The sequence below is a fragment of the Lacerta agilis genome, chromosome 7, assembly GCF_009819535.1.
Source record: "Lacerta agilis isolate rLacAgi1 chromosome 7, rLacAgi1.pri, whole genome shotgun sequence".
NCBI classification, from domain to species: Eukaryota; Metazoa; Chordata; class Lepidosauria; order Squamata; family Lacertidae; genus Lacerta; species Lacerta agilis.
The window spans coordinates 83,487,493-83,513,483 of record NC_046318.1 but is presented as its reverse complement, the minus strand read 5'-3'; the positions used below and the strand labels follow the sequence as shown (position 1 = coordinate 83,513,483).

At 50.7% G+C, this 25,991-nt stretch overlaps 1 protein-coding gene across 1 annotated transcript in view; it reads left to right on the top strand.

Annotated features, from left to right (window-relative positions):
* ARHGAP39 (Rho GTPase activating protein 39) overlaps positions 1-25,991 on the top strand; it is a 180,127-nt gene that overhangs the window by 114,202 nt on the left and 39,934 nt on the right. The window contains exon 4 of the mRNA XM_033155940.1: positions 19,970-21,356. Coding sequence (XP_033011831.1) covers positions 19,970-21,356 — 1,387 coding nt within the window. The remainder of the gene's footprint in view (positions 1-19,969; positions 21,357-25,991) is intronic.

Here is a 25,991-nt window from a genome sequence, read left to right as displayed (position 1 = left end):
ACCGAGAAGGCCCTCTGCCTGGTTCCCTGTAACCTCACTTCTCGCAGTGAGGGAACCGCCAGAAGGCCCTCGGAGCTGGACCTCAGTGTCCAGGCTGAACGATGGAGGTGGAGACGCTCCTTCAGGTATACAGGACCAAGGCTGTTTAGGGCTTTAAAGGTCAGCACCAACACTTTGAATTGTACTCTGCAACGTACTGGGAGCCAATGTAGGTCTTTCAGGACCGTTGTTGTGTGGTCTCAGCGGCTACTCCCAGTCACCAGTAGACAGCTGCCCTGGACACAGAATTGACCTGTGCCTCCATGGACAGCTGTGAGTCCAAAATGACTCTCAGGCTGCACACCTGGTCCTTCAGGGGCACAGTTACCCCATTCAGGACCAGGGAGTCCTCCACACCTGCCCGCCCCCTATCCCCCCAAAACAGTACTTCTGTTTTGTCAGGATTCAGCCGCCATCCGTCCTCCAACTGCCTCCAGACACTCACCATGGTGAGACCTCAGCTTTGCATCTAGAAGGTCCCAGGTTCGATCCTCTGCACCTCCAGCTAGGGCTGGGAGACAAAGCCCTGCCTGAAACCCTGGAGAGTAGCTGCCAGTCAGTGTTGACAATACAGTGGTACCTTGGGTTACAAACACTTCGGGTTACAGACTCTGCTAACCCGGAAGTAGTACCTAGGGTTAAGAACTTTGCCCCAGGATGAGAAGGGAAATCGCACGGCGGCAGTGGGAGGCCCCATTAGCTTAAGTGGTACCTCAGGTTAAGAACGGTTTCAGGTTAAAAACGGACCTCCGGAACGAATTAAGTTTGTAACCAGAGGTACCACTTTACAGTGCTAGACGGACCCAACAGTCTGTGTAAGGGGGCTTTCTGTGTTGCTAAGTGGTAACTGGAGAGCAGAGCGCATGGTGCGCAAACATGTGGAACAAAACCTGTGTGCCGTGATCTCCGCAGCAAAGTGCCCAAACCCTTGTTACCTGTCCCTACTCACTTGGGAAGCGTCGGGGTAAAAATGCATCAAGATTAAATAAGGCACATCCCAGCTGCTTCCTGCAGGGCCAGGTGCTTGGCAATTGGGAGCGGCCGTCCTGCTCTCTCCGAGAAAAGCAGCACCCGCCACAGACCTGGAAGCAAGGCGTCCTGCACAGGGCAATGATTATTCCAAGCTTGCTCCAGGGGTTATGAAGCCTGCATTTCAAACAGGAGGCTGCCGGCATCTCCTGAGCACTTGCAGTCAGTGGCGGAGTAAGGCTCCGCGGTACCCGGGGCGGCAAAGGAAACGCCCCGGGGGCGGGGCGTCGTGACATCACATTGTGACGTCATGACGCTCCGCCCCCAGGGCGTTTCCGGGGGTGCCGGCGCCGCTTCTGCAGCCCTCTTTTAAGCCGAAGAGCTCGCTTTTAAGCTCTCCGGCTCAAAAGGAGGCTGTGGAAGCGGCGATCCGATGACAGAGTGCGCCTGCGCGTGCAGGCGCACTCCGTCGTCGGGCCGTGCGCTGCCGCTCCCAGGGTGACGGAGGGAGCGGCAGCGCATGGGAATGGTGGGAGGGGCTGCCTCTTGTCAGCCCCACGTGCCGCCGTTCGCTCCGTTACCCCAGGAGCAGCAGCACCGCACACACCGTGCGCTGCTGCTCCCGGGGGGACGGAGCCAGCGGCAGCGCGTGGGGCTGACAAGCGCCGGCCCCTCCTACCACTCCCCACGCTGCCGGTCACCCCGGGAGCAGCAGCGCTGCACGGACGGGGTGCTCCCTCGGCCGTGCGCTGTTGCTCCTGGGGTGACAGAGGGAGCGGCAGCGCTTGGGAATGGCGGGAGGGGCTGCCGCTTGTCACCCCCATGCGCCACCGCTCCCTCCGGTCGCCCCGGGAGCAACAGCGCACGGCCGAGGGAGCACCCCGTCCGTGCAGCGCTGCTGCTCCCGGGGTGACCGGCGTTGCCTGGGGAGTGGCGGGAGGGGCGCCGCTTGTCGCCCCCACCCGCCGCTTGTCGCCCCCACCCGCCGCTTCTCGCCCCTGTCACCCGGGGGCGTACCGCCCCCACCGCACCCCCCTAGCGACGCCCCTGCTTGCAGTCTTGCCGTGCGAGTTGCGCCCGGCTGTTTGCACAGGGGGAGGCGGCTGGGTTTAGCTAACGGTCAATATTTGCTTTCATTTCTCATTAATAGCAACCCTCGGTCTTTAAAAAAAAGCACCCAGGTAGATAAGGAGAGGCTGTTGCATCCGTATTTTCTGGGCTCAGCTTTGCACAGCAGCGACAAAACATTCCTTGTACCAACGGTTCACCTGGCTCAGTGTTGTCTGCCTTGCCTGCCGCCAGGGCTTCCCAGTGGGTTCCTTTCTCAGCCCTGCTTGGAGATGCCCGGGATCGAACCCGGGATCTTCTGCGTGAAAAGAAGGTGATCTACCACTGGCCTACGACACGCACACACCCCAATGTTCCTGCTTGCCCCATACAGGGCAAGCCAGACCACAAGGAAGTTGCAATACCTGGAGGGGTGTGTGAGAACAGGATGCCATGGGCCTGATCTAGCACGCACTTCTTTCGTTCTTACGTTGTTACAAGGTGTGCGTCTGATCTCAAACGTGGGATTTAAAGAATTCATGAGTTGTGCGGGGGGTCCTCTTATATCAGATAGTGCCACCTTTTACTCATGGCATGATCTGCAGAGGTAAGCCATGGATGCTTTGGTTGAGATTCCTGCATCTCAGGGGCTTGGACTAGATCAGGGGTGGCCAACTCCCAAGAGACTTTGATCTACTCTCAGAGTTAAAAACAGGCAGTGATCTACCCCCTTTGGGGGGGTTCAGGTCAAAGTTGTTAATCTTTTTTTAGGAAAGAAAGCCGTTTTTTGGGGTTCAGGTCAAAGTTGTTAAGAGGAGGAAAGCCCTGTTTTTTGGGGGTGCAGGGCAACAATGTTGAGCTTTTTTGGGGGGCAAGGTTGTTCAGCTTCTTTGGGGGAAGCCAGTGATGTACCAGTGATCTACCACAGATGTCCAGTGATCTTCTGGTAGATCACGATCTACCTGTTGGACGTGCCTGGACTAGATGACTCCTACGTTGCCTCCCAACTCTGCAATTCCACAGTTAGAATCTTGTGCTAAAAGTTGACTTGAGATGCTTCTGCACTTGGCATAATAATACGCAACCAGACATAAACATCTCCTTCCCGGAGATGGTTGTTCGATCCCTATAATTTGGTTTTTGGGCAGACGGGTCCCACCAGACAAATTCATTTACGTTGGCCGCCTGGCTTGTCAAACTTAATCTCCACTTTGGGCAGAAGGATGGGAGAGCAAAGCTCTTTTTCTGAGCAAGAGCTTTGCCTACTTGAAAGGGCCTGGCAACTTCTGCTCAACCCCCAAAAACCTCGGTGCCTTTCTGCCACTAATGGCTCCTTACCTCTTAGAGTGGGAAGCACCAGCCATTGCAAATGGCGCCACGGGGGGGAGGGGGGGAGTTTCCAGGAGAGTTGAAATTCATCTAAGGGAAGCTTCAGTGCTTGAGGATGCATTCAGTGCTTTTAGCCCCCACCTCCAAGTCTTCCCTAGTTGAAGAGTTATTTAGATGTTCAATAAAACACCAGGAACATAGACAGCTGCCTCGAGCCAGACCAGACTTCTGGCCCATCTAGTGCAGGATTGTCTCTTTTTTTAAAATATATATATTTTTTCATTGTACTGTTTATTGGTTGTTTTAGATTGTATGCCCTTCGGGGTACATCTTTTAATTGTGTGCAGAGCCACATACACCGATGGCAATGGATAAGGGCAAACAACAGAAATCACACCCACTCCAGGATTGTCTCTGATGAAGTCAAAATGCTTCATGCAAAGACTCATCCTCGGACCACAAAGGGAATAAAAAGAGGAAAGAAACACACAGAGAGAAAGACGACAAACAAAGGAGTATTATTATTATTATTATTATTATTATTATTATTAAAATTTCTATACCGCCCTATACCCACAGGTCTCAGGGCAGTTCACAGGATAAAGTCACACTATAAAAACACAAACTACATAATCAAAACAAAAACAATAACAACTTAATAACCCCCCACAAATAACCAGAGAGAGAAAATAGAACTTAAAACACACATATACAATATTTGTAACAAAACATATAAAAATAAGCATCCACCGGGTATCATGAAGGAGTAGATTAAAAGGTCAATTTAACTGTCTTTCAAATCAAAACGTTTTAGCCATTGGTTTTTTTCCCCAATTGCGACCATTCATAGAAGCTGTTTGATCCAGTGAAGGCTTTCATGAAGGGGCACCGGGAGGCAATTTTTAAACCAGTAATGAACTGGTGTTAAAAAATAGAGTTGTAGAGTTGGAAGGGACCCCCAAGGGTCATCCAAACCAACCCCCTGCAACGCAGGAATTGAAGCCAAAGAATCCCTGGCGGATGGCCACCCAACCTGTTCAAAAACCTTCCGTGAAGGAGAGTCCACCAGCTTCCAAGGTAGTGCATTCCGCTGTCAAGGGGCTCTTGCCCTCGGAAAGTTAGTTTGAATCTCCTTTCTTGTAATTTGAATCCGTTGGTTTGGTTCCTGCATTCCGGAGGATCAGAAAGCAGACGTGCTCGCTCTTCCATGGGGCAGCCCTTGAGATATTTGAAGATGGCTATCCTATCTCCTCTCAGTCTCCTCTTTCCCAGGCTGAACATATCCAGCTCCTTCAAACGTTCCTCATCAGGCTTGTTTTCCAGACGCTTGATCCTCTGGGTCGCCCTCCTCCGCCTACATTCCAGCTTGAAAATGTCCTTCTTAAACTGCGGCACCCAGAACTAGACACGGTATTCCAGGTGTGGTCTGACCAAGGCAGAATAGGGCAGTACTATTACTTCCCTTGATCTGGACATTAGACTTCTCTTGATGCAGCCTAGAAGAGCATCAACAGGCATTCAGTAATATGTGGAAGAGCTCTAAACTGTCTGCACCTACATCAGAAAAATAACCAGGAGTCATCATAGGAAATTCGCTTTAAAACATCCTCTTGAGGCATTGGAAAAAGGCACATTAAATGTTAGGGGTTATTAGAAGATAAAATGGCAAATGTCATTATATAAACTTTTGCTGCAGTGACCTTTTGAATTTTGCGCAGGTTCCTTTGCCAATCTTGGAGGGGATATTGTAGAATTGGAGAGAGCACAGCAAAGGGTAGCTGCAGCGACTGAGGACAGATTTGGAATCGTTTCCCTATGAGCAGTGATGCGTGTGTGTGTTGGAAAGGGGGGGACACGATTAAAGAGGGGAGATTAGTATTATTAGAGGGTTATGAATCATGACCGACGGAGGGGATGTGAATAAAGAGCAATTCTACGCGCGGCCTCCAAACACGGCAGCTCGGAGTCATCCGGCGAAATTGATTTTCTGGCGTTCACAAAAGGAAATGTTTCATTATACGAAGCATATAATTAAACGGGGGGATTTGAAGACCCGCGGTTGGAGGACTTTACAAAAAGGGGTTGGGTGCACTCTCAAGGGAATAAAGCCATGGGTAGGGTGGCCAAGGGGACTTTCCCCTAATGTGGAGGCAGCGAATCAGTGCCCGGGAAGCTTGCGTGGAACTGGGGAGCTGGGAAGCATTAGGAAACGCACATGGTTGGAGCAGCAGCAGCAGCTAAATAGTCGAGCATCTGCTTGCGTATGAAAGGCCTCAGGTTCCAGGTTCAATCCCCACCAGCGTCTCTCCCACCTGAAACCCTGGAGAAGTGCTGCCAGGTGGGGAACAGAAGGCCAGAACACCACCGTCTCCACCTACAGGCCAAGTTTCAACAGGTGGGCAAATTTGCCCACCTCTCCATCACCTGACATTGCATCTTTGCCTACCCACAAAGCGGTTTGCATGCCCCTCCAGTGTCCATTGTCTCCGAGGATCCGCTCAGCCTGTGTTTCTGCCCTTGCCGCTTGACGTTTAGCCCCCATCCTGAGCTGCATTGCCATTCCCAGCCACGCCTGGTGTCAGCTGCCTGCCAGCCTCCAGAGGCCCCTTCATGGACCACTGCTTTGCTGCCGCCATTTTCACTGCTTTGGCGAGCGTGCCAGGACTTGACTTTGAGAAAGAGGAAAGGAGGGAAGCAAGCGAGGGGAGAAGGCAGGACTGTCCCCTGGCGCCTGCACCCGGGCACCCCTTTGCCATGGTGCTCTCTGCAGGCTTGCCAGCAGCCCCCTCCGCCCCCAGCTCATGTCAGAATCGGAGTTTGCGGGTGGGAAAGGCAACACTTTTCCTTGGCTGAGATCTCCGATCGGGAGGGAGAGACAGGCCTTTCAGTGGGACTCGGGGCCAAAGCAAAGGGTGCTCAGAGTCTGTTTCAGGGAGGAGGCCAAGCAGCGTCCCAGGAACATAGGATCCTGCGTTATACAGAGTCAGCCCATTGGTCCATCCAGCTCAGTATTGCCCGCACTGACTGGCAGGGGCTCATCGTGCGGGGTTTCAGACTGGGGATATGCCCTGCCCAGCCCTGCCCCGAGATGCCAGGGATCAAACTCGTGTCCTTCTGCATGCAAGAGGCTCTACCACTGAGATATAGACCTTCCCCTGAAAATAAAGCAAGATTCTAGTCCTTAGTGAAGTAGGCAGCCTCCTATGCAGCTACTTCATGCAGAAGGTCCCACATTCAATGCCTGCCATGTTCCAGCAGTCCACTTAATACAGAATTGCCAACATAGGGGCCAACTCCTATGGGCTGAGGTCTCTTCGGCCCCCTCTATGTTGCTTAACAGGGGACTCAGCCCCCGAACAGGGTCCCTTCCAACTCTACAATCCTATGAATTCTATGATTCCTGCAAGCTTCTCACACTGCAAACAAGAACCAGAGAGTTCTTGCCCCTGTTGCTCATCTTAGCTTCCTGTCCCTGGCACGAGGAGCAGAGAAATGAAACTCGTCTCTCGTAAAGTAAATGTTTCAGTTCAGATTTTAAAAAAACAAAATAAAAAAGCAACCCATAATGTATTCCTTTTCTTCTGCACGCCGTGAGGAGAACGGGGATCCCCGAAGGAGACAGCACCCCGCCACGAAAGTGGAAATATTTCTCTCTCTCGAGAGAGAGCACGCCCCACGCCCAAGCTGAGCTGTGCGTTCCTGACGATCGGAAAAATTGTTTTTAAAGGATGAGATCTTCACTCTGCAGAGCTCAGTAGTTTCGGGGGGGGGGGGGGAGTGAGTCATACACAGAAACACCCTTTGCCCCCTACCCATAGTTTGATGGTGTTAAAATGCGAGCATGCAAGGGCCCTGATTGTTGGAGGTCTCTCCCCCCCCCCATTGCGTTTCCAACGCACAGCCCACTGTTCTCTGAAGATGTCTCTGAGCACTCGGGTTGAAGGTCAGGGGAGGGAGGGCCTCGTGAAATCAGACCAAAGTCGGGAAGAGCCGCTCCGAAAGCCGCTCTCGGAGCCGAAGGCCAAGTTGTAAACAAATTAATATGGACGAGCCGCGAGCAAGCGCTTGTTCCCGAATGCTGATTTAGTCATTTCCACGAAGCAGCAAAGGGATCACGCCGTAAGAGACATGGCGTGTGTGTGTGTGTGTGAGTTCGGGGGGTGATGCTGAGGCACCGAGTCTAAACAGGGCCAGTTTTACGCCAAGGACTCCCTGCCAACGCCGCATGCATCTCCCCGCTAACCCACGCAACAAACCGCAAAACTGGGTCAGTTTGTTTTTCACGTCGGCATTCGTTTAGACAGCATTGCTGCGTGCATGCTAAAGAGAAGACTCTTTGCAGCACTTTATATACTGCAAGCAGCAATTTGTATGTCTCCAGTCAAAGTCTCCAAGGCTGTTTGGTGTCATAGAATCATAGAATCATAGAGTTAGAAGAGACCCCAAGGGCCATCCAGTCCAACCCCCTGCCAAGCAGGAAACACCATCAAAGCATTCCTGACAGATGGCTGTCAAGCCTCCGCTTAAAGACCTCCAAAGAAGAAGACTCCACCACACTCCTTGGTAGCAAATTCCACTGTCAAACAGCTCTCACTGTCAGGAAGTTCTTCCTAATGTTCTTCCTAATGTGTCGTCCCAAAAGAAGAAGAAGAAGAAGAAGAAGAAGAAGGAGAAGAAGAAGAAGAAGAAGAAGAAGACAACAACAACAACAACAACAACAACAACAACAACAACAACAACATATGCTGCCTATCTGGCGGGGTTTCCCCAGCCACTCTGGGCAGCTCCCAACAAAATATTAAAAACACAGCAAAACATCCTACATTAAAATCTTCCCATTGAGTTTAGGCATTTATTTAATTTGGTTTCATTTTTAAAAAAGTATTTTTATTGAATTTCCAACACAACATTATTATTATTATTATTATTATTATTATTATTATTATTATTATTAATATCCCACCCTTTCCCCAGACTGGAACTCAAGGCTGCTTGCAAAAATTAAATACAAACAAAATGCACATAGCTAAAAACACATAGAAGATCATTGCTAAAACGTAATTGAACTCAAAATTAAAATACTGTATATATTGAAAAATCAGTTCTATTACAATGCCCTTTCCTTAAAAAAACAGCCTGTCCCCAAAGGCCTGTTGGAACAAGGAGGTCTCCACCTGCCAGCAGAAGAATAGCTAGGCTGGAGCCAGTCTAGCTTCTCTAGGGAGCAGCCACCAAGAAGGCCCTCTCCTGCCTCCCCACCAAGCATGCCTGTGAGGGTGCGGGGGACAGAGCGAAGGGCCTCCCCAGAACATCTCAGAGCCTGCTAGAGGTTCATATGGGAGAATATGGTCTTACAGATAGTCTGTGCCAAACCAAATAGATGGCATTTCTTCCATAGTGAATACAGTTGCAAGGAGTTGCAGAGAAGTCCTTAGGTGAATAGCACACACAATTTTATCAATTTCACTCCCATATGTCTCTTCGGAAGTTGCATGTGTTTTTGGTGGTCTTTGGGTTTGATCATCCCTACACAGATGAGAGATGAAGGGTTGCCAAGCTGCATGGTCTTGAGGCTAGACATGTGCTTCGGTTTGTCTCTCTCAGTGTGGTGTAGTGGTTAAGAGAGGTGGACTCGTAATCTGGTGAACCGGGTTCGCTTCCCCACTCTTCCACATGCAACTCCTGGGTGACCTTGGGCTAGTCAAATTTCTCTGAAGTCTCTCAGCCCCACTCACCTCACAGAGTGTTTGTTGTCGGGGAGGAAGGGGAAGGAGAACCTTAGCCGCTTTGAGACTCCTTTGGGTAGTGATAAAGCGGGATGTCAAATCCAAACTCTTCTTCACTCACTGGAAGGAATAACGTTGAACGGATAAGAAATGAAACTCTGGTGGCAGCATTTCCATTTTGGGCAAAACTGGCCCAAACCAGATGCTGGAAAGTTGGCATACAAATTAACAACTTGTGGACACCATAGCCCAGTGGGGGAGAGTGCTGGATTTGGGTTTGAAAGAGCCCATAACTGGTGATCGCCCTGTTAGAAAGCAGTGGGGCAGCAGGCGGGGAGAGTTTTGCTTCACTTCAAAGAATGCTCAGGTTGAAACTTTGACATGGATGGAATGGAAGAACCACTGTTCCCCAACCTGATGCCCCCCTGATGCTTTGAACTGCCATTCCCATCAGCTCCAGACTGGGGAAGGCTGGGCGCAGAAAGGTAGACCTCGCCTTAATCACAGCAGTTGCTTTTGGCCTCCGGCTCTCGTCCTCTCTGCAAAACCCAGCCCACGTTTAAATCAGAGGGGGCTGCTTAGCTCTGTGAATCGCCGGTGTCTTATCTGAAATGCAGGTCAGCGGCAGCCAGCCGACATCTCAGGTTAGCACCGACCTTTGCCACCTTTGCTGTTCATTACATTGGTGCCTGGGACGTGAGTGATGCTGTGGTCTAAACCACAGAGCCCCTTGGACTTGCTGATTGGAAGGTCGGCGGTTCGAATCCCCGTGACGGGGTGAGCTCCCGTTGCTCTGTCCTAGTTTCTGCCAACCTAGCAGTTCAAAAGTACACCAGTGCAAGTAGATAAATAGGTACCACTGCGATGGGATGGTAAACGTCGTTTCCGTGCACTCTGGTTTCCAGCACGGTGTCCCATTGCGCCAGAAGCAGTTTAGTCATTCTGGCCAGATAACCCAGAAATCTGTCTGTGGACAAACGCCGGCTCCCTCTGCCTGAAAGTGAGATGAGCGCCGCAACCCCATAGTCGCCTTTGACTGGACTTAACCATCCAGGGGTCCTTTACGTTACCTTTTACATTAGTCTCTCGGGGGTTTCTGTTCTTTCCAATCCAAGGAGTCCATTTCAGGCCTAACAAAATAGAAAATTCTTTCCAGTAGCACCTTAGAGACCAACTGAGTTTGTTCTTGGTATGAGCTTTCGTGTGCATGCACACTTCTTCAGATACACTGAAACAGAAGTCACCAGATCCTTAAATATTTACACTGAAACAGAAATCACCAGATCCTTAAACATTTCAGGCCTGACGCTGATGTCCCTCGCCTCCTAGTTGGTGATGACGTCCAGCATGTGCCAGGGGATGGGAGAAGGCCCTGCATCTCCCCCCCCCCTTTGCTTGTCCTCCTTATAAATATTCTTCCCACCGTCAACAGTTTTTACAATGGCCCTCCCGCACAACAGGGAGCAATTAAAGTCTGCCTGCAGCCCTGCTTTCTGTTGTTGTCTCTGATCTGGGACTGTTGCAGCTGAACTTGGTTCACGTTCCTTAATATTCTGATCCAGTACTTTCCCCGTGGCTGGCTCACGTCGGGAGCGGATCTGCCGGCTTAGTGTGGCTGAGCTGCCTATCTCCCTTCCTCCTTGCAGCTGAGAGAGAGAAAGAGGCCGCATAGAATATCAACACTGGTTCCTCATCCAAGGTTGAGAATGGCAGGTTTGCTGGGAGTCCATTGCAACCTGCATCTGCCCTATACTGGAGTTGGCTTGTTGGTCAGTTAGGCAGCTATGATGACCATCCATTACGGGTTTTCAATGTTGTTGTTCAGTTGTGTCCGACTCTTCGTGACCCCATGGACCAGAGCACACCAGGCACGCCTATCTTTCACTGCCTCCCGCAGTTTGGCCAAACTCATGCTAGTCGCTTCAAGAACACTGTCCCACCATCTCGTCCTCTGTCGTCCCCTTCTCCTTGTGCCCTCCATCTTTCCCAACATCAGGGTCTTTTCTAGGGAGTCTTCTCTTCTCATGAGGTGGCCAAAGTACTGGAGCCTCAACTTCAGGATCTGTCCTTCCAGTGAGCACTCAGGGCTGATTTCTTTAAGGATGGATAAGTTTGATCTTTTTGCAGTCCATGGGACTCTCAAGAGTCTCCTCCTTTTTCAATATCTAGGTGGAAATTTGCCTCCCTCTCCTACATTGCCAGTGAAAGTTGCCTAGAGGCCACACTTGCATGGTGAAGATCTGTGTCTTAGACCAAACAGTTCCAACAGGTAGATCGTGATCTACCAGTAGATCACTGGACGTCTGTGGTAGATCACTGGTAGATCACTGGCTCCCCCAAATAAGCTCAACAACTTTGGCTCCCCTTAAAACAAGCTCATTTTTTTTGCCCTGCACCCCCCAAAACCAGGGCTTTCCTTCTCCCTAAAAAAAAGCTCAACAACAACTTTGACCTGAATGCCTAAAAAATAGGGTTTTCCTCCTCCCCCAAAAAACTCAACAACTTTGACCTGAAGCCCAAAAAAGGGGGTAGATCATTGCCAGTTTTAAATTCTATAAGTAGATCACAGCTCTTGGGAGTTGGCCACCCCTGTGTCTTAGACGATGTAATTCTGCATGCAAAGCAGATGCTCTGCTGCTGAGCTGTGACCCATCCCCTTAGTGTGGTACATAGCACACAGGGCTTAAATAATCTCACAGTTCCTGGCTCCCTTCCCTACCCCAGTTCCCTTCTAGGAAAGGAACAAGGAACAATGGAACCCAAGCCAGGCATTCATATGCCTTTGTAGATTTTAAAGAGGCTTACAGGTGCCCGCCTGGGACACAAAATTCCAGCGTTCTCCATCACTTCCTAGCAGTCAGTAACTCTTCAAATGCTTCTCTTTTTCACACTTGATTTTTTATGACTTATCTAGCATTTCTGAGATTTGTTCTATCAGCAAATAGGCGATTGCGTCACAGACTGCTCTCCTTTGTTTTGCTGATTTTGGAGTATTCCTGTTTGCATTGCAATCATGGGGATGATAATGATGATGAAGAAGATGATTATGTTGTGATTAAATCCCAAGTTGAGTGGATGGACAATTCTGTCAGAAACGGAAGTGGGTTGCTTGTCCATCAGAGGTCCGGAATGGAAATTGCGGAGGCGAAAAATGAGTAGTATTCACCCTTGGTTTTTTTTGGGTTTTTTTTGTAGCCTGCAACAGTTACATAAACCATTGTGTTATTTACTGCATAGCTTTGACATTTCCCTTCTGTTGAAGTACACTGACATTAATCCCATAATTACGTAAGTTTCAGCCATAGCAGAAAAGTGAGATGAATAACATAGGAGGTTTTTAGTGGAAGCTGAACTGTGGTGGAACATAAACAGGACTGATTGCAATGAACTCAGGACAGGGCAGAAACTGCTTCCTTTGCACATCCTTAACTCCAAGTTCTGCTAACTTTCTTCTGGCTGACAGGAGAAAGGGGCATTAAACCAACAGCTTTTACTGACCAAAGGCCTGAACAGCCAGGTTTTTCACCTAGCGTTTGAAGGCCAGCAATGCGGGTTCCAGGTTCAGTGGAAAGGGAGTTCAGGCCCAAGGCTCCACCATAGAAAAATCCTTCCTGCGTGTCCCTCCAAATGAAGTGTTCCCAGCAGAGGAACGGTAAGAAGTGCCTTCCTGGGCAGCCTAAATTTGTGGGTGGCCTCATCCAGGGGGGAGGCGCTCCATCAAGTATTTAGGCCCCCAAGTCATTCAGGGATTGAACCCTTTTAGTTTCCTTGCCAACAACCCTGAGCGATGAAGCCGAGAGATTGCCTCGATCTGTCACTAAGGCGTCCGCACCCACCCATTCCGTTCCCTGGAGCACGTGAACTTCCCATCAAAAACAACAACGGAGCAACGCTTTCCCGCTGAGATCAAGGTCATCCTTTTCACGTCTTTGAAAATGGGAGAGGCGAGCAGTACTGGCTCTGCTCCTTTTTGGCCCCGCATTTCCTCCCGCAGGTTTAATTTTGTTCGCTATGGATTCCCTGAGCACGTGCTGGGGTGGGAAGCCGAAGCAGTTGCCCTTCCTTTCAGCAGCATTCAGAGGTTGCTGCTTCCCTCCTTTGATGCGACCTTCCTTCTGCTGCGAGCAGGGCCCTATCGCATAGCCAGCCCCAGGCACATATCATGCCACAGCCGTGGGGAGGGTCATCCCTGGCAACTGCCGCGTGGAGTAGAAAAGCCGGCTGGCGTGGCCGGTCCGGGGCTGCCGGGGAGCGCTCTGCTTGGGGCTCTGCCCCCTCCTCTGGTTTTGCAGCCTGCGCAGCAAATCTCAGGGCAAAATCCACAGGGGCAGCAGAGCATTGCTGGGAGCAGACAAGCCACCGCATGCCTGCCTTCCGAAGGCTGACGGATGCCTTCCCCGCCTGACCTTGAGGCTCGTCCTCTTAGAAATCCCGTGAGCAATCTTGTGCGCCTTTCTGTGGTTCTTCGCCATCCATTTTCATCCAGCCTTTCCTAATCTGTTGGTGTACAGCTGGGTCACACCGCGACCCAAAGTGGATTGAATCTCTGGTGCCATTGTTAGTTGCCCCTTTGCTGCACGCCGCCTCAGTCTCCCAAGCGTTGCGAGGCCCGTTTTATTTTTTGTTTTTGTTTCGTTTTTAGACTTCGATACTGCCCTTCATCATAAGATTTCAGGGTGATTCACAAGGTAAAAATATAAGGTAAAAGCACAAATAAGTAGTTCAAACAAAAACAACAAAACAATAGCAATAATCCCCCCTCCCGCAAACACTATGAAAAGGCTGCAAAATATTAATCAGCTGACTGATTCCAGGTGCTTACCTAGGTTCGGTTTCCCTGGAAAGAAGGTTAGCGGAGACTGTGGTGTCTTTAGGATATATGGTTTCATTTACACATAAATACAACCTGAGTGTAAGATGGAGAGGCTCGTGGCATTAACACCCCAACATCTTGCTGCTTCATTCATCACAGCTTTGCATCCAGCACAGAACAAGCATGTCTGTGTGTCTCCTGCTTCCAGCCTGCTTCCAGCTTAGCTCACACACAGCTATTGCTCTCCTAGCCAGCATCTAGGTGAGGGGTGGAAAAAAGGCCCATCCATTAGCCAGGAGAGCGCCATCACTTAGCTGTAGCGTTTGCAACCATGCTAAATTTTTTGGGATGCTGATGAGGACACGCAAGCAGCCAGCTACGGTCATTGTCTTACAAAGAAACTTGTAGAATCATAGACTCAACTTGCCTTACCGGTTCATCAATCTCCTCTGCTAAATTTTAACGCTCATTGGGTACAGGACACCAAGAATTGGAAGGGACCTGGGGCATAATCCAGACTGACACCCCTAAGCTGACAACACCTTTCTCCTGCTTAAGGAAAGGAGGTTCAATTCAGCCAATCACACCAACCTGTGGTTTGAGTTTCCAGGTGTAAGGTGAAATATGGATGGGAGCTCCTTCCCTGTCTTCCAATTTCCAATCCACTCAGCACTCCAGGTCTCTAAATTCAGCAATATCTGGAGGTAAACTAACAATGGTTTCTCATTTTGAACATTACGCCAAACCATGGTCGGCACAAACCAGCTTGTAAACATTCTTCAAACTGTAGATTTGCAGTACTGGTTTTGCAGCTGGTTGTTAATGATAGTTTATCAGTTAAGTTACACTAAGTTGTTTAGCTGATGTCTCAGGGCCAAGCTAGACAAGAACTTACATCCTTAACAGATAGTTAGATGTCTTGTTTTCCCCTAACTAATCATGGGTGTGCAGAGTGCCCCATTGTCTTCAAAGGAGACACCCACCCCACCCCAAGACTCCTAGCTTGGGGAGGGAGGGGGGAGGGTCATAATTTCACTCTTGGTAGGGGAAGCGAATAGAAAACCCTCCCCTCCCTGCATGTTTAAAAATCTTAGCTTCTGCAGCTATTTCTTTGTTTTCTGAGGCTACCTTCGTCCAAAGAGATCTCAGGGGCAGTGCACAAACTGGCATCAAACCACGCGTAAAATCAAAATAGCGAAACCATCCAAGGATTTAAAACAATTCAGCAACGGTTTAATATGAATGCATTTCACATGCAGTCCTCACCTGAATGCCTGCTTCGTCAGGCGCATTTTCAGACGGCTTCTGAAAGCCACCAGTGTGTGGGTGGACCATCACATATATCGTTCAAAGGGGAGCTCCATGTAACCACCGTCAGAGGTACCTCAAGAAGGGCTGTCCCCTGCAGATTGCGGAGCCCGAGAAGGCAGGAATAGGAGTAGGCAGCCCCTTAAGTATTTGGGTCCGAAATCATTTAGGGCTTTGTTTGCTGATGCAAACACCTTGAATTGGGCCCGGCAGCAAACGGGCTGTCAGTGCAACTCCCAAAGGAAAGGTGTGATGGGATTAAGGATGGTCAAGTGTTAGTTTCTGTTCTCTCAATTGTTTTTTCTATCTTAAATCCAGCCTTCCACATTTCCTCGGTAATTGGCGATTTTTCGAAAGAAATTCTCGTGAAAATTAATCAGCGTTTAAGTGTACCTTTGTCCTAAATAACCCTTTTTTTGCATGCAGTTTGACCAACATGCACATCTTTTGTGATCAACTTTCCCTAATATTGTTGTTGTTGTTTAGTTGTTCAGTCGTGTCCGACTCTTTGTGACCCCATGGACCAGAGCACGCCAGGCACTCCTGTCTTCCACTGCCTCCCGCAGTTTGGTCAGACTCATGTTGGTAGCTTCGAGAACACTGTCCAACCATCTCGTCCTCTGTTGTCCCCTTCTCCTTGTGCCCTCCATCTTTCCCAACATCAGGGTCTTTTCCAGGGAGTCTTCTCATGAGGTGGCCAAAGTCTTGAAGCCTCAGCTTCAGGATCTGTCCTTCCAGTGAGCACTAAGGGCTGATTTCCTTAAGAATGGATAGGTTTGATCTTCTTGCAGTCCATGGGACTCTCAAGAGTCTCCTCCAGCACTAGTATAGAATGCATTTTAAGTAATTTTCACTTACTTAGGCATTTTCGTATACATTGGTTGGCTGGAGAACTGCATCGCAAAATTCAGAGGAGTGTGATTTTGAGTGATAGCTGCGCTTCAGTCTGCGTACTGATTTAAGAAGTGTGAATTGGTTAGTTTCCTATCAAAGGCGAATGAAAATGTGTGCCCCCCCCAATATGATCCTGCCTTGCCGTACCACTCAGTAGCTTAGTAATGGCATTCTGTGCTAACTGCAGCTTCCAGACTGCCTCCAAGGGTAGCACCACACAGAACAGATTACAGCAGTCTAGACTGGAAGTCACCGCAGCATTGACCACTGTGGCTGAGTGATCCCAAACCAGGAAGTGGTGTAGCTGGCAGAGCAGCTGAAGCTGGAGGTGACTATTCCACCTATTCCCCCTGACTGTTCCACCCAGAACAGATTTATTCCCCAGGCCCTGAACATGGGAATTACCCATCACCTAGTTAAACTATGGAACTCACTGCCACAGGAGGCAGTGATGACCACCAACTTGAATGGCTTTAAAAGTGGATTAGAGAAATTCATGGAGGGCAGGGATATGGAGGGTTTCTGGGCAAGATAGCTGTGCTCTTGCTCCACAGCTGGAGGCAGCAGTGCTTCTGAATACCAGCTGCTGGAAACCACAGGTGGGGAGAGGGCTCCTGTGTTCGAATCCTGCTTGCCGGATTCCCATTGGGCATCTGGTTGTTCCCCCGTGAGAACAAGATGCTGGAAAGGATGGGCTACTGGCCTGATCTGGTGGGCTCTCAGAGCACCTCCATCCTCAACTTCAGTTTATTAGCCCTCATCCAACCCTTTGCCAGCATGGTGTAGTGGTTAAGAGCGGTGGACTCGTAATCTGGTGAACCAGGTTCGCTTCCCCGCTCCTCCACATGCAGCTGCTGGGTGACCTTGGGACTAATAATAATAAATATAATTTTTTTATTTCTACCCCGCCCTTCCCGGTTCAGAAACCCGGGCTCAGGGCAGCTAACAACAAATTTAGAACACTTAATTGTAATACAACATAAAAGCAGCATAAAATACAGTATAAAAGCACGAATAACAATGAAATTCAAAGTTCAAAATCAATTTGGGGGAAATCCATCCATTAAACGTTAGATGGTCACCAGGGCTAGCTGGTTAAATTAGTCCTTCTTGGGCCAGCGAGGAGGCCAGGGGGGAATTAGCTGTGGGGTCCCAGAGCGGGTAATCTTCATTAAAAGGGGAGGGGGAAAGAGAAGGGAAATAAAAGATCAAGCTGAGTTTAAATTAAAGGCCAGGCGGAATAGCTCTGTCTTACAGGCCTGGCGGAAGGAGGTTAAGTCCTGTAGGGCCTTAGTTTCGTAGGACAGAGCATTCCACCAGGGTGGAGCCATCACTGAAAAGGCCCTGGCCCTGGTGGAGGATAGTTAGTCTGACTTCCTTAGGACCCGGGACTTCTAAACTATGGTTATTCATGGACCTTAAGGCCCTCTGCAGGGCATACCAGGAGAGGCGGTCCCGTAAGTACGAGGCCCCTAGGCTAGTCACACTTCTCTGAAGTCTCTCAGCCCCACTCGCCTCACAGAGTGTTTGTTGTGGGGGAGGAAGGGAAAGGAGATTGTGAGCCACTTGGAGACTCCTTCGGGTAGTGATAAAGCGGGATATCAAATCCAAACTCCTCCTCCTCCTCCTCCTCCTCCTCCTCCTCCTCCTCCTCCTCTTCTTCTTCTTCTTCTTCTTCTTCTTCAACAAGATCTGCAGCTGCCTCTTGTGTATTTAATGTTATAGTGTGGCAGGGGACAGAGAGTCATGTACGGGTGGCCAAAATTGAAAGGAGGCCCTGGGCCCCTTGGGAATGGATGCATGAATGCCTTGTTGCTGTTTGGAATTAAAAAAAAGCAGGGGAAAAGCGGGGAGGTGGTGGGCGCCCACAATCTTCCCGCTCCACCTGGAATAATGTTCCGAGGAAAAGGTTTGTTTTGCGCCCCAATTATCACACCTAATGCATTTTGTGCATAAGCGCTCTTAAGTGGAGGCAGTGAAGGAACGGCCTCAACGTTGCAATTTAACCGTTAAATCACCACATTTATTATACCTTTAATATGGCATTCACTGCCGCAAGAAGAGGGCCCGCGGGAGCTGCAATTCAAGGATTCGATTAGCGCTGGCAGTTGCCAAGTGTAACCCAAACGGCACACTTAGGATTTTGCTTAACATTTGACAGCCGTAAGCACTTGGAGGCCGCTGTGGTTCGGCGTTTCCTTAAACAGTGGCTGCAAACTAAGTCGCCCAAGCACTCTTTCTTACGTGAACGCATATGCCTTTTAACAAGGCGTTCTGCACGTTGCATCAACATTTACACGTTTTGTGGTGCAACGGTTCTGTTGTGTCTTTGGACTAAATCATCGGTTTTGGAAGGGGAGGGCTGTAGCTCAGGGGCACTTCCAACCAGACCATGCCCTCCACAGCCTCTGGCCGCAGCAGGTTCTGCGCCCCATCTATTGGACTAGTGCAATGGGCTCTAGGTGGGGCTACCTTTGAAGGTGACCCGGAAACTGCAATTAATCCAGAATGCGGCAGCGAGACTGATGACTGGGAGTGGCCGCCGGGACCACATAACACCGGTCCTGAGAGATCTACATTGGCTCACAGTACGTTTCCGAGCACAATTCAAAGTGTTGGTGCTGACCTTTAAAGCCCTAAACGGCCTCAGTCCTGTATACCTGAAGGAGCATCTCTACTCCCATCCTTCAGCCCGGACACTGAGATCCAGCGCCGGGGGCCTTCTGGCAATTCTCTCCCCGCGAGAAGTGAGGTTACAGGGAACCAGGCAGAGGGCCTTCTTGGTAGTGGCGCCTGCCCTGTGGAATGCCCTCCCTTCACATGTCAAGGAAATAAGCAGCTACCCTATTTTTAAAAGACATCTGAAGGCAGCCCTTTTTAGGGAATTTTTTAATATTTAATGCTGCATTGTTTTTAACACTCAATTGGGAGCTGCCCAGAGTGGCTGGGGAAACTCAGCCAGATGGGCGGGGTATAAATAATATATTATTATTATTATTATTATTATTATTATTATTATTATTATTATTATTACTGCTGCTTGCCACCATCCAGCATCTGTTGCCCAAGGCAACCACCTCACTCTGCCTAACGGCAGGGACAGGCACGGAAGAGCAGGAGGGCCTGTGGTTCCAGGCCAGAGCTTCTCCTTTGCGTGCTGGAGACCCCTGGTTCAATCCCTGGCACGTTTCCACCGAAAACAGTGCATGGCGTGAGCCACCTGTGAGCTCTAGAAGAGCCCCGGAGTTCTCTTGCCATGCGCAGAGGCTCCTCAGCAGACACGCAGGGGCTTGCCTGCAGGCAGGTCGAAGGAAGGAAGCGTCTCGTCCCAAGACGGAGAGTCCGAAAGCCGCTGTTCCCAGAAGGGCCATCCGAGCGAGTTAATGCCGTGGCGCGAAGATCACGAGATTGTAATTATTTCTGCGCATGAAATATTAATCGGGGGTGGGGAGGAAAATCTCTGGTTCCACAGCAAACTCCAATGAAGAGTCAGAGTTCCTCACTTGAGGAGATGCCACTGGAATAGCAATGGTGAGGAGCTGATAGGAACCAGGGGCCAGAGTGTCAAGGTTGATTTCCCTCTGTTCTTCCTTTTAATATTATTTTCATTCCTGCTGAATGTGAGTTTCGCTGAACCTAAAAGTGCACATCTCTTAAGTTGTGGACCATATGATGTGAAACCAGCAAGCCATTGCTTGTTTCTGTACCTCTCAGGCGTTTGCATTGTTATAGGTAATGATTTTTTTTAAAAAATAAAACAATAATGCAAAAATAGAAAGGTGCTTCTTGCATTGTTCCTGCTTCTAACGACTGCCTTGTGTTCTCCCCCCCCTCCTTGTCCCAGGGCATCGTCACTCCGGTGGAACACGGGGACCAAGGAGCGGATGCTCATCAAGGTGACGGACCGTGAGCCCAGCTTCCTCATGCACCAGGGCAACGGCTACACTCCCGACAACCAGCAGGGCACGCGGTCTCGCCGGCCCTCGGGCGGCCAGCCGTCCCCCAACCTCCAGACTTTTGCCCCCGACTCAGACAACTCTGTCTTCTTCCCAGAGAGGAAGCAGTCGCCCTTCCTGAAGCGGGCCGAGCACGTTGGCAGCTGCTCCCCGCTGCTGGGGCGCGGCGACTCCTTCTGCTCCCCGCTGCAGGCCCAGCACCGCAAGCACTCCAGCGAGTCGCAGCCGTCGTCTCCCCGCTATGCCTACGAGCCGCCCCTGTACGAGGAGCCGCCCATGGAGTACCAGGCTCCTATCTATGATGAGCCGCCCGTGGACATGCAGTTCGAGGCCAGCGGAAGCTACAAGGCTGGCTCGCCGCAGAAGTCCCCGATCCGCAAGCCGCACCCTTTCCTGCAGTCGCCCAAGCAGGGCTCCAATTCCCCCTACCAGCAGCTTGTCCTGACCAAGCAGAAGGGGCCCGACCGCTTCATGAGCTTGGAGTACAGCCCCGCCGGGAAGGAGTACGTCCGTCAGCTGGTCTACGTTGAGCAGTCGGGCTCCAGCCCCAAGATGAAGACCGGCTTGCGGCACAAATACTCACCGAACCCCATCGGCGGCTCCTACTCACTCCAACACAGCCCTTGCCTGGTGAGGGACCAGCGGCTGGAGGTCAAGTCCGGGGACTACAGCAGCATGGAAGGGGCGGACTTCCGGCACAGCCCGCCCGTCTCGCAGGGGGATGACTCCATGTCGTGGTCCAGCCAACACAACACCATGTCCTCCACCGGCTACTCGCCCGGCACGCGCAAGAGAAAAAGCCGGAAGCCGTCGCTCTCGTACGACCCCAACGCCTCCTCCACCGACGGCTCGGGCGAGCGGGAGGAGGGGCTGGCGGAGGAGAGGGCGCCCTCGGGCTGCAGCCGGCCCCAGATGAACCGCATGGAGAGCCGGTCGGTGGAGGCCGAGTCGACCCGGGGCTTCCCTGAGCCCTTCCTGGCCCAGGCCCGGCTGGCGTGGGAAGCCCAGCAAGCCCACTACCACATGCGGCAGAGGAGCAGTTGGGACTCGCAGAAGGACGGCTCGGGCTACGAGAGCGATGGAGCGGTGCCCCTCCCCATGCCGGGGCCCGTGGTGCGGGCCTTCAGCGAGGATGAGGCACTGGCCCAGCAGGAGAACAAGCACTGGAAGCGCAACACCTTCGAGAAGCTCGGCTTCCCCCAGATCCTGCTGGAGAAGAGCGTGTCGGTACAGACCAACCTGGCGTCGCCCGAGCCGTACCTGCATCCGTCCCAGGTAAGGCACTGGTGCTTCAGGTGCCCCTTTCAGGAAGGGTCCCTCCGATGACGAGGGAGAGTAAGAAACATTTAAGAAGGACCTCTTTGGGGATCGGACTTGGGCTGTGGAACACAGGAAGTGGTCTTTTACAGAGTCAGACCATTGGTCCATTAGCTCAGTATTGTCTACACTGACCGGCAGTGGCTGCCTCCGGGGTTTCGGGTAGGGGACGTTCCCGGCTGTACCTGGAGATGCCGGCAGGGATTGCCCTTGTGCTCTAATCCTGATTTTGAAACCACTATATTTGGCATCCTTGAACTGACTCTATAGAAGAGTTGTTGCCTCCAGCCTGAGTTGTACTGGTATTGCTCGGTGTCCTTTGGGGGACGGGACATAGCTCAGTGATAGGGCCTCTGCTTTGCATGCAGAGCGTCCTGGGTTCAATTCCTGTTGTCTCCAGGGATGGGTGGGAGAGGACTATGCCTGAAACCCTGGAGAGCCACTGCGAATCGGTCTCAACAATGCTGAATTAGATGCATTGCACGGGGGTTGATGTCCCTTGGGGTCCCTTCCATCTATTCTGTGGTTCTTTTGCATCACCAGTCATCTGATTCAGCACCAGGCAGCTTCCTATGTTCAGCTCCTTTGGCTCCTGCCGCTTCTGTGCATCATTTGTCGTCCCTCACTTGCCTACAGTTGCAGCTTAATCCATTTCCTGTGCTGGCCCATGTCAGTTTATCCGTGATACCCATAAACCAAACTGTTTCTCCAGGCAATCGCATTCAGCAGCGGCCAGAGCAATGAGAGCCGAGGGCCTGATCCACCAGGCTGTTCTTACGCCCTTACGTTCTTCGCTAAAAAACTGGAGACCTGCTTTCATTGATGCCTCTGGTTTACATTTCACGGGCAAGATAACCCTCGGGGTCCCGTCCAAACTCTACAGTTCTAGGATTCTGAGATGTTTGCTTTATTAAACCACCAAACCAACCAGTGTCTCTACTTCCCCTCCCCTTGAAGCCTCTTGGCCTTCCAGGAATCAAGAGATGACGCTGAGCTAAAGGCAAGGCTGGTGGAGCCAGCTGGTCTGTCCAGTCACCGCAGATGCTTTAAGACAGGTTGGAGATCCTGTGGTCCCCCCATATGTTGTTCAACAGCTGCACCCATCATTGCTGACCATGGGCAATCCCCGTACCTGGGGGAGGTTGGGAGTTGGGGGTCCAGCAATAGGTGAGGTGCCACACAGTGCTCAGTCTGGCTTCACGGACATCTCTTAGGGTTTCATGCGGCTCAATGTGGTGCCTTCCATTGTAGTTCTAGTTACAGGTAGGTAGCCATGTTCGTCTGCTGTAGTCGAAACAAAATAAAAAAATTCCTTCCAGTAGCACCTTAGAGACCAACTAAGTTTGTTATTGGTATGAGCTTTCATGTGCATGCACACTTCTTCAGATACACACATGTGCATGCACACGAAAGATCATACCAATAACAAACTTTGTTGTTGTTCAGTCGTTCAGTCGTGTCCGACTCTTCGTGACCCCATGGACCAGAGCACGCCAGGCACGCCTATCCTCCACTGCCTCTCGCAGTTTGGCCAAACTCATGCTAGTCACTTCGAGAACACTGTCCAACCATCTTGTCCTCTGTCGTCCCCTTCTCCTTGTGCCCTCCATCTTTCCCAACATCAGGGTCTTTTCTAGGGAGTCTTCTCTTCTCGTGAGGTGGCCAAAGTACTGGAGCCTCAACTTCAGGATCTGTCCTTCTAGTGAGCACTCAGGGCTGATTTCTTTAAGGATGGATAGGTTTGATCTTCTTGCAGTCCATGGGACTCTCAAGAGTCTCCTCCAGCACCATAATTCAAAAGCATCAATTCTACGGCGATCAGCCTTCTTGATGGTCCAGCTCTCACTTCCGTACATTACTACTGGGAAAACCATAGCTTTAACTATACAGACCTTTGTCGGCAAGGTGATGTCTCTGCTTTTTAAGATGCTGTCTAGGTTTGTCATTGCTTTTCTCCCAAGAAGCAGGCATCTTCTTGTTTCGTGACTGCTGTCACCATCTGCAAGAAGACATGGTCTCTAAGGTGCTACTGGAAGGATTTTTTTTTATTTTTTTTTATCTCTTGGGGTTGTTATTAAGCAAGTCAAAAGTCTACCAATTGATGGATTGACTTGAGCCCCATAGCAGATTCTCCTGTGAGCTTGGAGATACACCAAGTTCATGTGCCCAAACCCCAGCCAGTGTTTATCTGACATTGCGCTGGTATAAAGCTTTCTTAGCTGACATGAAGTGTAACAACAATTCAAATTGTGGAAGGACAGGGCTCTCCATGTTCTTTCCTCTACAAAGAATGCCGCTTTTGAATGCACGCCTCTCTCTCTTTCCTCCCCCCCTCCCTTTGATTTTCTTTTATTTCATTCTATAATAAGAGAGAGCAGCTATGGCAACAGATAAGAATCAAAAGATGAGAAGCAAGACTATGAGACGGGGCTGCAGGATGATTTACCGAGCCAAGTGCAGTTCTTAAGCGAAGCTTGCCAGGGTATCCAAACCTTAGGTTTTGGGCTACGTCCTGGGGTTTTCCACTTCTGATCTCGCAAGCGCTGAGCAGCTGACATTCACACACACACACACACACACACACACACGAAAAAATAGCTCGAAAGTATTTTGATTCTGGGAAATGAAAGGCTTTGTGTGAATAACATAGTGGGGAGAGGATTTCAAAGAAACTCGGATGAGTCATATTTTGAGCAGGCTGGTGCTCTGTGTAGCATCAAGGGGCCTGGTCTGATCTCCCTCTCTCTCTCTAATTCATAAAGGCACCCTGGAAGGGGCTTCCGAAACAAATTTTAATCTCTGTTTGTTTAATTGCATCTGCTCTTTCTAAAGGGAGAGCATTCTCCTCTTCCTCTCTACGCCAAACAATCCAAACCCTTGGTGGGAAACGGTTCTCTGCTTAGCAGTCTGGTGTTGCTGGGAGATGCATATTCCGCAGAAGAAAGCCAAGCTGCAGAAATGGAGGGCTTGAAGCCCCCCTCCCCTCAACCTGCCCCCCCCTCCAGGCCTGTTTAACATGGGCTGTCAAATGCCATCCCAAGCAGGGAAGCTTCCTTCCTTGGCTCAGACTTCAAGGGGAAAGGGGGCAGGGTTCGTAGCTAGCTCGGTGGTTTGCATGCAGAAATGTCCCAGGTTCTGTTCTTGCCACCTGGGAGGAAGTCATTCGACAGATTCACTTTGGCTCAGGTTCTCGGAAGAGCTGCTGCCGGTCAGAGCAGGCAGCATTGGGATAGGCGGACCAATTCTCTGATCTGGGGTAAGGCAGCTTCCCGTGTTCCTAGGAAGGGAGCTCCGTCAGCATTCAGCAGCCACCAGCAGAATAAAAGAATCATAGAGTTCGAAGGGGCTCCCAAGTGTCATCTAGCCCACCCCCACCCCCGCCGCTTAACAGCCAGACCCACTGCCCCCACTGCCGCCAGGGCATGAGATCAACCCCATCTACCTGCATGCCAGATCGCCGATCAAAGTCGACGAATGGATGGGACGTTCAAGAGAGCGTTCTTGGCTGACTGGGGGGCAGGGAGAAAGGAAGATGATTGTGATTCCTGCACTGCAGGGGGTTGGGCTAGATGAGCCTTGGGGGTCCCTTCCAACTCTTAAGATTCTGTGAGAGCCATGGCAGATACGGTGAGCCTCAGCTGAGCGGCTGATGACCCCACTTTTTTTGCTTTTTTCCTTGCCCATGTATCCAGGCAGCTTCCAAGGCACACATGCCATTTCCAGTTGCCTTGAAGGAGCCATAAGTGAGGGAGCATGACCCAGAGCCCCTGCCCTTTTTGGGACCCAAGGTGTCCCGGGGGGAGGACCTTCACCTCAACGTCCCTCTGCTTCCTCCTTGGCCCATGGCTCTTGGGAAACTCTGCAAAGTCCTTCCACCCAAGGGGTCCGTGCATTTGTTACTTCATGTGTAGATTGCTGCAGTGCACTCTGTGTGGGTCTTCCCTTGCGCTGCAACTGGAAGCTGCAGCGCAAGGGCTGACAGGAGTGAGACCTTGGGCATAGAACAGAGATCTGCCCTGGTTGCCAATTACCAGTGGGGCCAAGTCCAAGGTGTTACTATTAGAATTTGAAGCCCTTAACAACTTGAGACCTGCAAGATCGATTGACAGAACTGGCACCATTGCGGGTGTTGCATAACACTCGTTCCACATTTGTAAGAATTCGATCTTTTAGTGTGGCACCACCTGTGCTTTGGAACTCCCTGCCGACTGATACCAGGCAGGCACCTTCCCTGTACAGTCGTACCTTGGATCTCAAACGCCTTGGCTCCCGAACAAACCGGCTCCTGAACGATCAAAACCCGGAAGTGAGTGTTCCAGTTTTCGAACATTCTTTTGGAAGCCGAACATCCGGCAGGGCTTCCGCGGCTTCTGATTGCCTGCAGGAGCTTCCTGCAGCCAATCAGAAGCCGTGCTTTGGTTTCCGAAAGTTTCGGAAATCGAATGGACTCTCGGAACAGATTCCATTCGACTTCCAAAGTACGGCTGTGCTCTTTTCAGTGCCTGCTAAAAACAGCCTCATGTGGGCAGGCTTACCTATACAGGTGAAACTCTAAAAATTAGAATATCATGGAGAGGTTCATTTCTTTCAGTA